This window comes from Salmo trutta, chromosome 3 (genome assembly GCF_901001165.1).
Source record: "Salmo trutta chromosome 3, fSalTru1.1, whole genome shotgun sequence".
In the NCBI taxonomy this organism is placed as follows: domain Eukaryota; kingdom Metazoa; phylum Chordata; class Actinopteri; order Salmoniformes; family Salmonidae; genus Salmo; species Salmo trutta.
The window spans coordinates 23,058,167-23,074,356 of NC_042959.1; the positions used below are offsets into that span (position 1 = coordinate 23,058,167).

Here is a 16,190-nt window from a genome sequence, read left to right on the forward strand (position 1 = left end):
TGATCTGGAGGCACAGTGTTCTCGCTAACAATACCAAAATAATAATTTAAAAAACATGCCTTGCATTCCTGACATCTTTCATATACTCTAATCATTCAACCCACCAGCTCCCTTGCTGGAGAAAATGTATCATTTCAGTTACAACCTACCATTGTGCTACTGTGTGCTGGTCCTCCTAGGGAAAACATGTCACAGACTCACGCCTAGTGCCTGGAAGTAAAGAAAAGCTCAATGAACTCATACCTGTCAGAGGTCTGTCATCTGGTATGTATATCCTCTCAAAGTCCTTCTAGGTAGTTGTAGACTGAGGAAGAGTACATCCAGTTCGGGAAAGTTCTGATCAATCGCAGCATTTCACTCCGCTCATAGTTGCACCCTCCTGCTGGTGTTTGAGTGAGTGAGTGTGTGAGGGTGTGTGTGTGTGTGTGTGTCTGCCTGTCTCTAGCTACGCTGTGCGTACTCTGGCCAACATTCCAGTGCATAGCTCACTTCCTGCAGGCCTGGGAGCGTACAGGCCAGGGGTGGGGTGGTGTGAGTGAGAGGGTGACCCTTACTTCCACCAGTCGTCCTCTGCAGATCATATACATTAACTCTATGACGCAACAGGCTACAATTTTGACTAGTGGGGAGTGTCTGAATATGCTATATTGTGCTGTCTAAGTATCTTGTGCAATACAGCACTGTTTTGGTCCTGTTTTTTGTCTTATCCAATTATTCAACCCACAAACAGCGCTTGATTTACAGGTTCAATTCAACAAGCATTCTTATAATTGTGAATTTGAGCTTGGACGTTCAGTGTTAACAGCATGTCTCAAAACAAGGGTTGGACAACAACATTGGCATAGTGAGGAACAATTTAAAAAATATGATTGTTATTATGCATCTCACTATGGCATACCCCATTTAATCGACTCGTCGATTGTTTGGTCAATAGCCTGTTGGTCGACCGAGATTTCTTTAGTCGAACAGTCGCAAAAATAAATTCTCTCTTCGTGGTGCACAAGACAACCGTCTGATTCGTGCCCGTCTCAGTGGACTAATCCATCGTGGAGGCCACAGGGGTGGCACAGTTCATCACTTTAAGACATGTGATACTGAAATTGTATATATATTTTTTATATGTAAAAATAATGGTGCAACACTAATAAATCTAATATTATAACAAGTGTGCTTTCTCCCACGTTGGATACGGTCGCTTTCCACAGTTCTGAAAGAATCTTCAGTGCGCAGGAGAATTACCGCCTTTCCCTATGTTGCTATGTGCATAATAGCAAAGTTAACCAGCATATTGGAATTGACAACAATGCGGCGGAGGCAGCAGCAGAGACGAGGAAACAGCCCTTGCCTTGGCCTAATTGTCAAAAAAAATTGGAGGAGAGAGGAAACCAATTTAATTAGGTCTATAATCAATAGCTTAACTGTTAAAATATACCTGGCTTATAAATCTATATAGATCTATGGAAATAAGACTGATCTTGCTTCTGTTCCCTGTGAGTGTTTGACAGCATACTGATTCCATGACCACCAAGCCTCAAGCAACGGCAAAATGTCGGATAAAGCAATTTCACAAATTCGGCTGTTTTTAATCTTTACTATGCTGTAATATAGTCGTTACAATTTGTTTTTGTTAGAACATAAAGGGTATTATTTATTTAGTGTTGTTTACACTGTTCCACACAGATAGAAAAATAATACTCTAATGTAAGCGCACCTGTTAGTCACACATAATATCCACGCAGCTCTCACTCCTATACCATCCCTTTTTTTGATCTCCTTACTGTTACTACAATTATTATTATGATGATTATCATTATAATAAGTAATGTAGTTATCATTAGTAGGCTTTGTATAGTATCCTTGTATAACCACCATCGAGCTGTAGGCCTAAGAACGTATCCTGTTTAGTATTAATACCGTAACGTACTTAGGCCTATATTTCAATATATAGACTACTGTATCAATCAATTAACCATTCATTCGTTCATGCCATCACACGAGACATTCATGCTTTGAAATGCAATCAAGCATTTTAGTTTTAAAATTCAATAACAAAATGAGCTTTGAATAAATAGCCTGAACAATAAATAAACCGGCATTCACAAATGCATGCAACTGTTTTTAGTCTGCTGTAAGGCAGTAGTTGACTTAGTTGTGTCAACTACTGGAGATCAAGATAAAGGAGGGTATAGGAGCAAGTGTTGCGTGAGTATTGTGTGTTAAGTTTTTTTTTTTTATCTTACCATTTGGAACAGTGTAAACAACAGTAAATAAATAAATAAAACAAATAAATAAATAAATACACACACACACAACCCCCCCCCCCCCCCCCCCCCCCCCCGTTACAACAGACTTTCTGGTACACATATTTATTTAGTGTTGTTTACACTGTTCCAAATGGTCAGATTAAAAAAAAAATGTAAAAAAAATATTCAAACACATAATACTCACGCAACACTTGCTCCTATACCCTCCTTTATCTTGATCTCCAGTAGTTGACACAACTAAGTCAAATCGATCAGGGCTCCCGAGTGGCGCAGCGGTCTAAGGCACTGCATCTCAGTGCAAGAGGGGTCACTACAGCCCCTGGTTTGAATCCAGGCTGAAAAACATCTGGCCGTGATTAGGAGTCCCATAGGGCGGCGCACCATTGGCCCAGCAGTCATTGTCAATAAGAATTTGTTCTTAACAGACTTGCCTAGTTAAATAAAGGTTAAATAAAAAAAATTAAAAAAATGGAATAGGGAATGTTTTTCGTAAACAAATTAGGGATTTCGGGAACAGAATTTATCAATCAGAAACAAGTAAGAAACTAAATGGCGTTTCAGCTTCAGCACGGACAGAGCAAAAAAACAAAACAAAAAAAAAACAAAAAAACACTTGCTGTGCTGTGGTGCCTTTTCACGACAGTAGGGAGGAGAATGAGACAACGTGTACCAGTCACACAGGGACTCGCTGTCATTTTTGTTAGTGTGAGTATCGGGATCTTTCTGGATTATTTGTGTTAGTTATTTAATCAAACAGTGTGCTTAAAGCATCACACAAGCTCAGTGCATATATAGTTGATTTTATTCAAACAAATAGGGTCTATATATGTCTATATATGAACGAAGAAGGTTAAACATAGACCAAACGATTGGTCGAAAGAACAGAACGAATCTCGGTCAACCGACATTTTTTGGGGTCGGGAACAGCACTACAACTCACACAACAGCAAAAATGTGCAGAGACCTTTCCTCTGTCACAGAAATGCCCTTGTACGTCTTACAGAGGCTTTACAGAAGTTCATTAGACAACGGCACAACTTGTTTTCATCAGGAAATGACAGCAGTTAGAGTTAGTAAAGGGTTAGGTCCCAAATGGCTTCCTTTTCCCTGTGGGCCCTGGTCAAAACTAGTGCACTAAGGAATAGGGTGCCATTTGGAACAAAGACAGGAGTCAATTTTCACATGGCAATTAGGTTTATATTCCTATAAAACTGGACCCAGGCTTGCTGGGAACAGCTGACGAATGGTTGTGGTTACCATTAGGCAAGAAGATCAGGGAGGTTTCTTCAGGCGAAGTGTGGGCGATCAGCTAGGCTCAGTGTAATGGTGATAATAATGAAGACAAATTAAAGGGAAAGTGTGTGATCAATAAAGGGTTAATACAGGGCACTACCTCCATTAACCCTTTTCTAGCCCTGCTGACTGGGACTAACCATGTTATATTAATGAAAATATACAGTTGAAGTCGGAAGTTTACATACACATTAGCCAAATACATTTAAACTCAGTTTTTCACAATTCCTGACATTTAATCCAAGGAAAAATTCCCTGTCTAAGGTCAGTTAGGATCACCACTTTATTTTAAGAATGTGAAATGTCAGAATAATAGTAGAGAGAATGATTTCTTTCAGCTTTGATTTCTTTCATCACATTCCCAGTGGGTCAGAAGTTTACATACACTCAATTAGTATTTGGTAGCATTGACTTTAAATTGTTTAACTTGGGTCAAACGTTTTGTGTAGCCTTCCACAAGCTTCCCACAATAAGTTGAGTGAATTTTGGCCCATTCCTCCTGACAGAGCTGGTGTAACTGAGCCAGGTTTGTAGGCCTCCTTGCTCACACACGCTTCTTCAGATCTGCCCACAAATTTCCTATAGGATTGAGGTCAGGGCTTTGTGATGTCCACTCCAATACCCTGACTTTCTTGTCCTTAAGTCAATGTACCACAACTTTGTAAGTATGCTTGGGGTCATTGTCCATTTGGAAGATCCCATTCGCGACCAAGCTTTAACTTCCTGACTGATGTCTTGAGATGTTGCATCAATATATCCACATACTTTTCCTGCCTCATGATGGCATCTATTTTGTGAAGTGCACCAGTCCCTCCTGCAGCAAAGCACCCCCACAGCATGATGCTGCCACCCCCATGCTTCACGGTTGAGATGGTTTTCTTTGGCTTGCAAGCCTCCCCCGTTTTCCTCCAAACATAATGATCGTCATTATGGCCAAACAGTTCTATTTTTGTTTCATCAGACCAGAGGACATTTCTCCAAAAAGTACGATCTTTGTCCCCATGTGCAGTTGCAAACCGTAGTCTGGCTTTTTATGGCAGTTTTGGGGCAGTGGCTTCTTCCCTGCTGAGCGGCCTTTCAAGTTACGCTGATATAGGACTTGTTTTACTGTGGATATAGATAGATACTTTTGTAACTGCTTCCTCCAGCATCTTCACAAGGTCCTTTGCTGCTGTGCTTGGATTGATTTGCACTTTTCGCACCAAAGTACGTTCATCTCTAGGTGACAGAACGCGTCTCCTTCCTGAGCGCTATGAAGGCTGCGTGGTCCCATTGGGGTTTATACTTGCGTACTATTGTTTGTGCAGAAGATCGTGGTACCTTCAGGCGTTTGGAAATTGCTCCCGAGGATGAACCAGACTTGTGGAGGTCTACAATTTGGAGGTCTTGGCTGATTTCTTTTGATCTTCCCATGTTGTCAAGCAAAGAGGCCCTGAGTTTGCAGGCAGGCCTTGAAATACATCCACAGGTACACCTCCAATTGACTCAAATGACATCAATTAGCCTATTCCAAGCTCCTAAAGCCATGACATCATTTTGTGGAATTTTCCAAGCTGTTTAAAAAGGCACAGTCAACTTAGTGTATGTAAACTTCTGACCCACTGGAATTGTGATACAGTGAATTATAAGTGAAATAATTTGTCTGTAAACAATTGTTGGAAAAATGACTTGTGTCATGCACAAAGTAGATGTCCTAACCGACTTGCCAAAACTATAGTTTGTTAACCAGAAATTTGTGGAGTGGTTGAAAAACGAGTTTTAATGACTTCAACCTAAGTGTATGTAAACTTCCCACTTCAACTGTACATTATCTTTCCCTTCATGTATTGTAAAGATTGGGCTGAAACAGCACAGGTGATATGATTATCTGTCAGTGTACTGTGTATTATTCCAAAAACAGATGGGTTAATATTAAACCCATATAGCTCCTCCTGCACAACTAAGTGGGCTAATATTATACCCATATAGCTCCTCCTGCACAACTAAGTGGGCTAATATTACACCCATATAGCTCCTCCTGCACAACTAAGTGGGCTAATATTAAACCCATATAGCTCCTCCTGCACAACTAAGTGGGCTAATATTATACCCATATAGCTCCTCCTGCACAACTAAGTGGGCTAATATTAAACCCATACAGCTCCTCCGACACAACTAAGTGCCTCCCTGTGTGCCTGCATCATACGCTGAGCAAACATTTTCAGACCCCTTATCCCTAGTGGTTGTCTCTCAAGCATTAAAGTCTAATCTGCCAATATCCTCAAATCCCTCTCAAGGAGACACACTTTCACCTTGGAAAGGGGAAAGGTTCAATTTGAGCGTGGGGAGCGGCTGTCCGATTCTTGGCATTTTTCAGATGGAGTGGAACGCGGGACTGTGGCAACGATGCTCCAGACATGCATATGAGCTATGAGTGTTACTGACCCTGAGATATGACAGAATAATTAGAGCTAAGCTTCTTAAGTCACTGTGCTTCGTATTGCCAATTTTTTACATAAAGGAGCATTGTTTCAAGACACCCACAGTCGGGAAAGCGAATCCCGCATGCAAGTCTGGATTTCATCACTGCGTTTATTAATTGAGACTAACATTTTAGTCTGCTAGACAAATAATTCAGTCGGGGGGGGACGAATAATTCAGTCAGTGAGCCTAACATTTCAGTCATGAGACTAACATTTCTGTCAGTGACATTAATCATAGTTTTATTCACTTGTCTGCACCTGTAGTCCAATGCACATATAGTCCTACTCTGACATAAGAGACCCTTGGGTCAAAAATGTGATTACAAAATGGCCGACAATTTGATCAAATCCAGTCCCAACTTGCTGTTGTTCGTACCTGCTTCTTGGCAGGAACATGGACTCCTTGATGAAGACGGACCCGGACAGTAGGATATACCAGCAGCTTCCGACGTCATCCGGGCTGTGAAAGAGGAGAGAATTGAACTGGTGAATCGCAAATTCAAACCTGCACACACACCCAAGTGAAAACACAGACAGCGTGCTACACGTCACAGACAAACTCACACTAACCCTGAGCAGTACAACAGAGTGGATGACACACACAAAGTTGTCCAGCTTCCGAATAGAAAACTCCCTAGTTGGCAATTCCAGTGACGATAATGTCAGATTTGCTGTTTATAGTAGCCAGAAGAAGCAGAGGACTACAGTACAATGAGGGCGGATTCAATAGTCCATTGAGAGGGTTTTCTGATAGAGAACCATGGCTTGCCAAGAAAACTAATCAAATAGATCTAACATAAAACAGCCCATTGATAGTTCAGATCTAGGAGGAAATACCAGTACCGACACATTACAGTGTCTCTACTGATGGCACCGACACATTACGGTGTCTCTACTGATGGCACCGACAGACATGGTCGCTCTGTTTCTAGCTCCGAGTCAACTATGCAGTATTTTTGTGTGCGTGTTATTTCATACATTACTTGCTCAGAACGTTTCTTGCATTATTGACAAAAGCCCAAATTAATTGGTGGCTATAAGATCGGCAATTAATCAACAGCGTTTCAACCAGAAATTTGATTTCCCTAAATTGGATCCTTTGTTTGAACACCCCGAGGCAGTTCCATTCATCCCGGGGGCTGCTCCAAAACGCCGCCGCCGGAGAAGAGGAATAAAGAGTGGGCTTCTCGTCAGAGGAGGCATGCATAACATCCACCACTTCCGAGTATATTGCTCGCTAATATACAGTCCTGGACAACAAAGTAGACAAGCTCAGGGCAAGGATTTCCTTCCAGACTATCGTTCTGTTTTATGGAATCATGGCTCTCTCAGGAAATACTGTCTCTGTCCATTCAGCCAGTGGGGTTCCCCAATAACTCTCATTGAAAAAGAAAGGTGGAGGTGTACGTTTCATGATTAACTACTCATGGTGTGATTACGGTAACGTGGAGGAACATTTGGTCTCCCGACCTGGCAATTAAGGTCACAATTATGAAAACTTAGGCCTCTTTAGTGTCCTATCTACTGACTTTGAAAAACACCAAAAGAAAGATACCCAGGGTCCCTGATCAACTGCGTGAACGTACCTTAGGCATGCTGCAAGGAGGCATGAGGACTGCAGATGTGGCCAGGGCAATACATTGCAATGTCCGTACTGTGACACTCCTAAGACAGCGCTAAAGGGACACAGGACGGACATCTGATTGTCCTCGCAGTGGCAGACCACGTGTAACAAGACATGCACAGGATCGGTACATCCGAACATCACACCTGTGGGACAGGTACAGGATGGCAACAACTGCCTGAGTTACACCAGGAACGCACAGTCCCTCCATCAGTGCTCAGACTGTCCGCAATAGGCTGAGAGGGGCTGGACAGAGAGCTCGTAGGCCTGTTGTAAGGCAGGTCCTCACCAGACATCACCAGAAACAACGTCGCCTATGGGCACAAACCCACCGTCGCTGGATCAGACAGGACTGGCAAAAAGTGCTCTTCACGGACGCGGTTTTATCTCACCGGGTGTGATGGTCGGATTCGCGTTTATCGTCGAAGGAATGAGCGTTACACCGAGGCCTGTACTCTGGAGCGGAATCGATTTGGAGGTGGAGGGTCTGTCATGGTCTGGGTCAGTGTGTCACAGCATCATCGGACTGAGCTTGTTGTCATTGCAGGCAATTTCAACGCTGTGCATTACAAGGAAGACATCCTCCTCCCTCATGTGGTAACTCGTCAGTCTATTCTTGTTCTGGGAAATTGAGTCTATTCCATGCGAGAAATTGCCAATAAACTGAAGATCTCATACAACTCCGTATACTACTCCCTTCACAGAACAGTGCAAAGTGGCCCTAACCAGAATAGAAAGAGTGGGAGGCCCCAGTGCACAACTGAGCAAGAGGACAAGTACATTAGAGTGTCTAGTTTGAGAAACAGTCGCCTCACAAGTCCTCAACTGGCAGCTTTATTAAATAGTACCCGCAAAACACCAGTCTCAACGTCAACAGTGAAGAGGCGACTCCGGGATGCTGGCCTTCTAGACAATAATGTACTTGTCCTCTTGCACAGTTGTGCACCGGGGCCTCCCACTCTTTCTATTCTAGTTAGAGTCAGTTTGCGCTGTTCTGTGAAGGGAGTAGTACACAGCGTTGTACGAGAATCAGTTTCTTGGCAATTTCTCGCATGGAATAGCCTTCATTTCTCAGAACAAGAATAGACTGACGAGTTTCAGAATAAAGTACTTGGTTTCTGGACATTTTGAGGCTGTAATCGAAACCAAATGCTGATGCTCCAGTTACTCAACTAGTCTAAAAAAGGCCTGTTTAATTGCTTCTTTACATCAGAACAACAGTTTTCAGCTGTGCTAACATAATTGCAAAAGGGGTTTCTAATGATCAATTAGCTTTTTAAAATTATAAACTTGGATTAGCTAACAACGTCCCATTGGAACACAGGAGTGATGGTTGAAGATAAAATGGGCCTCTGTACGCCTACGTTGATATTCCATTAAAAATCAGCCACTTCCAGCTACAATAGTCATTTACAACATCAACAATGTCTACACTGTATTTCTGATCAATTTGATATTATTTTAAAATGGACCAACATTTTTTTGCTTTTCTTTCACAAACAAGTAAAATGTCTAAAATGACCCCAAACTTTTGAACAGTAGTGTGTGTGTGTGTGTGTAATATATATATACACTCTAGTCAAAAGTTTGGACACCTACTCATTCCAGGGTATTTTACATTTTTACATTGTAGAATAATAGCTAAGACGTCAAAACTATGAAATAACACATGGAATCATGTAGTAACTAAATTAAAGTGTTAAACAAATCAAAATACATTACATTTTTGATTCTTCAAAGTAGCCACCCTTTGAACACTCTTGGCATTCTCTCAACCAGCTTCACCTGGAATGCTTTTCCAACAGTCTTGAAGGAGTTCCCACATATGCTGAGCACTTGTTGGCTGCTTTTACTTCACTGCGGTCCAACTCATCCCAAACCAACTCAATTGGGTTGAGGTTGGGTGATTGTGGAGGCCAGGTCATCTGATGCAGCACTCTCCTTCTTAGTCAAATAGTCCTTACACAGCCTGGAGGTGTGTTGGGTCATTGTCCTGTTGAAAAACAAATGATATCCCATCTGGTTTGGGCTTAGTGGGACTGGCGTATGGCTGCAGAATGCTGTGGTGGCCATGCTGGTTAAGCGTGCCTTGAATTCTACATAAATCACAGACAGTGTCAGCAGCAAAGCACCCCCACACCATCACCTCCATGCTTCACGGTGGTTACTACACATGCGGAGATCATCCGTTCACCTACTCTACGTTTCATGACACAGTGGTCGGATCCAAAAATCTCCAATTTGGACTCATCAGACCGAAAGACAAATGTGTCCATTGCTCATGTTCTTGGCCCAAGCTAGTCTCTTCTTATTAATGGTGTCCTTTGGTAGTGGTTTCTTTGCAGCAATTCGACAATGAAGGCCTGATTGATGCAGTTTCCTCTGAATGGCTGATGTGGCAATGTGTCTGTTAATTGAACTCTGTGAAGCATTTATTTGGGATGCAATTTCTGAGGCTGGTAACTCGAATGAACTTATCCTCTGCAGCAGAGGTAACTCTGGGTCTTCCTTTCCTGTGGCAGTCCTCATGAAAGCCAGTTTCATCATAGCACTTGATGGTTTTTGCAATTGCACTCGAAGTAACTTTCAAAGCTCTTGAAATTTTCCCGAGTGACTGATCTTCATGTCTTACAAGTAATGGACTGTTGTTTCTCTGTTTATTTGAGCTGTTCTTGCCATAATATGGACTTGGTCTTTTACCAAACAGGGCTATTTTCTGTATACAACCCCTATCTAGTCACAACACAACTGATTGGCTCAAACACATTAAGGAAAGAAATTCCACAAATTAACTTAAGGCACATCTGTTAATTGAAATGCATTTCAGGTGACTACCTCATGAAGCTGGTTGAGAGAATGCCAAAACTGTGCAAAGCCGTCATCAAGGCAAAAAGTTGGCTACTTTTAACAATCTCAAATATAATTTGAGTAACACTTTTGTTACTACATAAGTCCATATATGTTACTTTATAGTTGATGTATTCACTATTATTCTACAATGTAGAAAATAGTAAAAATAAAGAAAAACCCTGGAATGAGGTGTATTCAGACTCCGACTTTTTCCACATTTTGTTACGTTAGACTTATTAAAAAAAAAATCATGACACACAATACCCCATAATGACAAAGCAAAAACAAGTTTAAAAAACAGAAATACCTTATTTACATCAGTATTCAGACCCTTTGCTAAATTGAACTCAGATGCATCCTGTTTCCATTGATCATCCTTGAGATGTTTCTACAACTTGATTGGAGTCCACCTGTGGTAAATTCAATTGATTGGACATGATTTGGAAAGGCACACACACCTGTCTATATAAGGTTCCACAGTTGACAGTGAATGTCAGAACAAAAACAAAGCCACGAGGTTGAAGGAATTGTCCATAGAGCTCCAAGACAGGATTGTGTCGAGGCACAGATCTGGGGAAGGGTACTAAATCATTTCTGCAGCATTGAATGTCCACAAGAACACAGTGGCCTCCATCATTCTTAAATGGAAGAAGTTTGGAACCACCAAGACTCTTTCGAGAGCAGTCCACCCAGCCAAACTGAGCAATCAGAGGAGAAGGGCCTTGGTCAGGGAGGTGGCCAAGAACTCAATGGTCACTCTGACAGAGCTCCAGAGGTCATCTGTGGAGATGGGAGAACTTTCGTCGCAGGAGTAAAATAATACTGCAGCAGGAGGATTTGATTATTAAAAAATAAATGCATTCAAACGGGAAATCAGTTTTGATAGGACCTACAGTAGTAGGACATTTATTCTGTCTGGTGCTGTAGAATTTGAGCGAGCGAGGAAGACCACTGAAGTGAATTGATGTCAATTCTGTGGCGCAGGGAAATTCTCTGCGACAACAGAGTGAACAAATAAAGATACAATACCTCTATAAGTTCAATGGCCAAGTGTTTCACTTTGCTATGGGTTTACTCATCTAGTCTCTACCAAATCACACTATAACAAGGACTAAACTGCTTCATCATCGTAGTTCAGTCTTACACTAACTACAGAGCAGATTGCTGTGGCTGCACACCCTGTACATGCTGCAGGTGCTATTAAAGTGTTGTCTTGTCATTGGGTTCCCTTTAAATCTAGTGCTAATCGGCCAGTCGTGTGTAATTATTGGTCAGCATGTTCATCGAGTCCCACCAGCAGAGAGCTCTGAAAGGTAGTCCGGAGGAAACCCATTCGATGGCAAATATGGTACACCCAAGGTTTGTGTCCCACTCACATCTAGTGGTGGGACGGATGGGGATGAATGCATGGCCAAACAAACAGACAAGTTCATACACACACACACACACACACACACACATATAAAGACAGAGCGAGAGATTATACTGAGTGAGAGTTTCTCATCAGAGTACAAAGTAATCCCCCCCACCCCCTTCTCTCCACACCTTCACTCTGGAGATAATAAGGCTGAGTATAGCACACCCTACTGATGCAGTGTGAATCCTACTTCCCTCCCCCTCCCCATCTCTCTCCTTCACCGTTTTCCCTCCTTTCCCCTGATGCACTTGTTCCCCCCAATATCGTCCTCATCTCCTCCCTCGCAGTCCAAATGAAATGTTCAATTATTAATCGCTGGCACGCAGAGGCACTCGCTCCCTTGCACATCGCTAAGGAGGAGAGGAGCACAGAACACAAAGTAGTAGGAGACAGAAGAGCCTTATGCGCCACGACAGCTTGACTGAACTGGGTCATGAGCATTTTCGGAGAAACAATCGTCTGAGAAGCGCTCAGCAATGACAAGCCCGAACACCACATCTCATCTTCAGACAGGATGTAAGGTAGGAGAGGAGCTGAGGGTCTCTGGGTGTGTTAGAAGCTGGAGTGGAACTGTTTTCTTTTAATGAACATCAATATTCTCATGAGACACTTTATAAAATGATGATCAAATGATGTTGGAGTGGGTGGGGGACAGCCCAAGCCTATTTCCAAAGGGGTGTGTCTGCTAAACTACAGTATACAGTGCATTCAGAAAGTACTCAGTCACCTTCCCTTTTTCCACATTGATTAAATAAAAAATCTTCAATCTACACACAATACCCCATAATGACAAAGCAAAAAACAGTTGTTTTTTTTTAAATATGTTTGCAAATTAAAATAAAACAGAAACACCTTATTTACATAAGTATTCAGACCCTTTGCCATGAGACTCGAAATTGAGCTCAGGTGCACCCTTTTTCTATTGATCATCATTTAGATGTTTCTACAACTTAATTGGAGTCCACCTGTGGTGAATTATATTGATTGGACATGATTTGGAAAGGCACACCTGTCTATATAATGTCCTACAGTTGACAGTGCATGTCAGAGCAAAAACCAAGCCATGAGGTTGAAGGAATTGTCCATAGAGCTCCGAGACAGGATTGTGTCGAGGAACAGATCTGGGGAAGGGTACCAAAAAAATTCCTGTAGCATTGAAGGTCCCCAAGAACACAGTAGCCTCCATCACTCTTCAATGGAAGAAGTTTGGAAACACTAAGACTCTTTCTAAAGCTGGCCGCCCAGCCAAACTGATCGGGGGAGAAGGGCCTTGGTCAGGGAGGTGACCAAGAATCCGATAGTCGCTCTTGAGTTACTCTGTGGGAGAACCTTCCAGAAGGACAATCATCTCTACAGCACTCCACCAAATCAGGCCTTTATGGTAGAGTGGCCAGACAGAAGCCACTCCTCAGTAAAAGGCACAACAGTCCACTTGGAGTTTACCAAAAAGCACCGAAAAAGGACTCTCAGACCATGATGAAACCAAAATTGAACTCTTTGCCCTGAATGCCAAGCATCACATCTGGAGGAAACCTGGCACCATCCCTATGGTGAAGCACGGTGGTGGCATCATGCTGTGGAGATGTTATTCAGCAGCAGTAACTGGGAAACTATTCAGGATCCGAGGGAAAGATGAACGGAGCAAAGTAAAGATAGATCCTTGATGAAAACCTGCTCCAGAGCGCTCAAGACCTCAGACTGGGGGAAAGGTTCACCTTCCAACTGGACAATGACCCTAAGCACATAGCCAAGACAATGCAGGAGTGGCTTGGGGACAAGTCTTTGAATAGTGGCCCAGCCAGAGCCCGGACTTGAACCCGATCGATCATCACTGGAGAGACCTGGAAATAGCTTTGCAGCGACGCTCCCCATCCAACCTGACAGAGCTTGAGAGGATCTGCAGATAAGAACATGAGGAACTCCCCAAATACAGGTGTGCCCAGCTTGTAGCATCATACCCAAGAAGACTCAAGGCTGTAATCGCTGCTTCAACAAAGTACTGAGTTAAGGGTCTGAATATTTATATAAAATGTGATTTTTGTTTTTATACAATCGCAAACATTTCCCAAAACCTGTTTTTGCTTAGTCATATGACTGTCCTGTGAGAATCAGAATGGGCCAGATGAGACTGGCGGGGGTTGACAGTAACCAGGCCCCTCTCTCTCACTTCAGGGGTGGGGGGGGGGGTAGCTGCTGGATGGTCAACAATTCACACCCTGTTGTAAATTACAGGAGGAGGAGACTTTCTTTCCCTCTTTTAGTATCAACCAAAGGAATGTATTTGTTTCACAGACAGTGTTTTTGCCAAAACTCTCACACGGTCAAACGTGGATACTGGAACAATATTTGTAACAATGTGGGGAATGGTCAGTGGGGAGCTATAGAAAACTAATGTCACATGGGTTTTCATTTTGTGATGTCATTAAAAATTGTATGAACGAAATACTGTAACTTGGAAAGTCTCTCCCATTTATGTCAAGTTTCCATCCAATACGTTGTGCATAAAGTATGAAAAATGCAGAAAGTATTTTTGTTAAAATATGAATGTGATTTTAAGAGAATCTCTCCATAGTTAGTAGTCACGCCCCAAATGAGGTCAGAGACTGTCAGAACAATCCCCTTTTGACTACAGTACATAAAAGTATTGCCATCTAAATTAACCCCATACCAGGAAACTTGGTGATAGCTACATGTTTTGAAATGGTTGGCAGAATTAAGTCAAACTCTAACTTGGACACTCAGGAACATCCACGGTCATCTTGGTAAGCATTTCCAGTTGAAATTAGGCTTTGTGTTTTAGGTTATTGTCCTGCTGAAAGGTGAATTCCTCTCCCAGTGTTTGGTGTAAAGCAGACTGAAGCAGGTTTGCTCTACCATTTTCCCTGTGCTTCGCGCCATTGTTTCTTTTTATCATCCTGAAAGGGTATTTGCTGATGTCAAGCATACTCCTACCATGATGCGGCCACCAGCATGCTTGAAAATGTAGGCCAAAAAGTGTATTCCTTTGCCATGTTTTTTGCAGTTAGTGCCTTGATGCATACAAGACACGTTTTGGAATATTTGTATTCTGTATATTTATGTTCATCTTTTCACTCTGCCATTTAGGTCATTATTGGGGAGTCACTACAATGTTGATGCATCCTCAGTTCTCCCTTCACAGCCATTGAACTCTGTAGCGGTTTTAAAATCACCAATGGCCACATCCCTGTGCAGTTTCATTCCGGCCCTGCAGCTCACTTCAGAAGGACAACTGTATCTTTGAGGTGTCTAGTGGTTTAATAACATAAGTAACTTGACCATGCTTACAGAAATATTAAATGTCTGATTTGTTATTGTTACACATCTACCAAATCACTGCCCTTTTTATGATGCTTGAAATTCAATACATGGAGGGACCTTACAGATGTTGTATATATGGGGGACAGAAGGGTAATTTCTAAATCATGTCAACTGCTATTATTTTTGTACATGTAACTTTGTGATTTGTTAAGCCAAATTTTACAGCTTTACTAACTTAATTTTGCCTAAAAAAAGGGGCTGAATACTTAGCATGCAACGACTACGTTTGTTATATTTTTTCTTAATCTTAAAAAAAACAACAATTAAAATGTCCAACTTTGACAGAGTATTTTGTGTATATTGTTGACAAAAAATGACAAATCTATTTTAATCCCACTTCATAACACAAAATGTAGAGAAATCCAAGGGGTCTGAATACTTTTGCAAGGCAAAAGTTAGTGGCAGTCGGTGGCCTTAGTTCTATTACAGCATATTGGATGACTGAATGGAATATGAATGACACTCAGCTCAATGTAACATCGATAGGTTTAAGTGACTACATGATACTCAAATTTGCCCTATACACATCACGAAGTCGCTAAAACCTAGCCTACAAATGAAAGTTTATAACGTAGGTGCACAGATACAGAGACAAATTGGAGTAATCAAGGTGACAGTGACATATTCAATACCACCTTGCACACTCTTGCCAGCATCTAGTCGATCTAGGGTGTAATCATTAATCCAAACAGTTGCTAACATTTTGCAACAAAACTAAGAGTTTCTTTTGGACAAATTTAGGTAGGTCCAGCCCCGTTTGCTTCCATTTAAGAAACATTTCGCAAAACAGAATTAGCGGAATGAATACACCCCTGATCACTGGCACACAGTTCATACAATTTTGAAGAAATTAATTTGTTTAAAACCTTTCAACTAGCATCTCACTGAGTCACTTTTGATTGGATGGACAACATGTCAGTTCATACTGCAAGAGCTCTGAT

At 41.9% G+C, this 16,190-nt stretch overlaps 1 protein-coding gene across 1 annotated transcript in view; it reads right to left on the reverse strand.

Moving 5' to 3' along the window:
• The window catches only part of LOC115170583 (rap guanine nucleotide exchange factor 2-like), a 153,006-nt gene that overhangs the window by 79,596 nt on the left and 57,220 nt on the right, over positions 1-16,190 (reverse strand). The window contains 1 exon segment of the mRNA XM_029726850.1: positions 6,396-6,479. Coding sequence (XP_029582710.1) covers positions 6,396-6,479 — 84 coding nt within the window.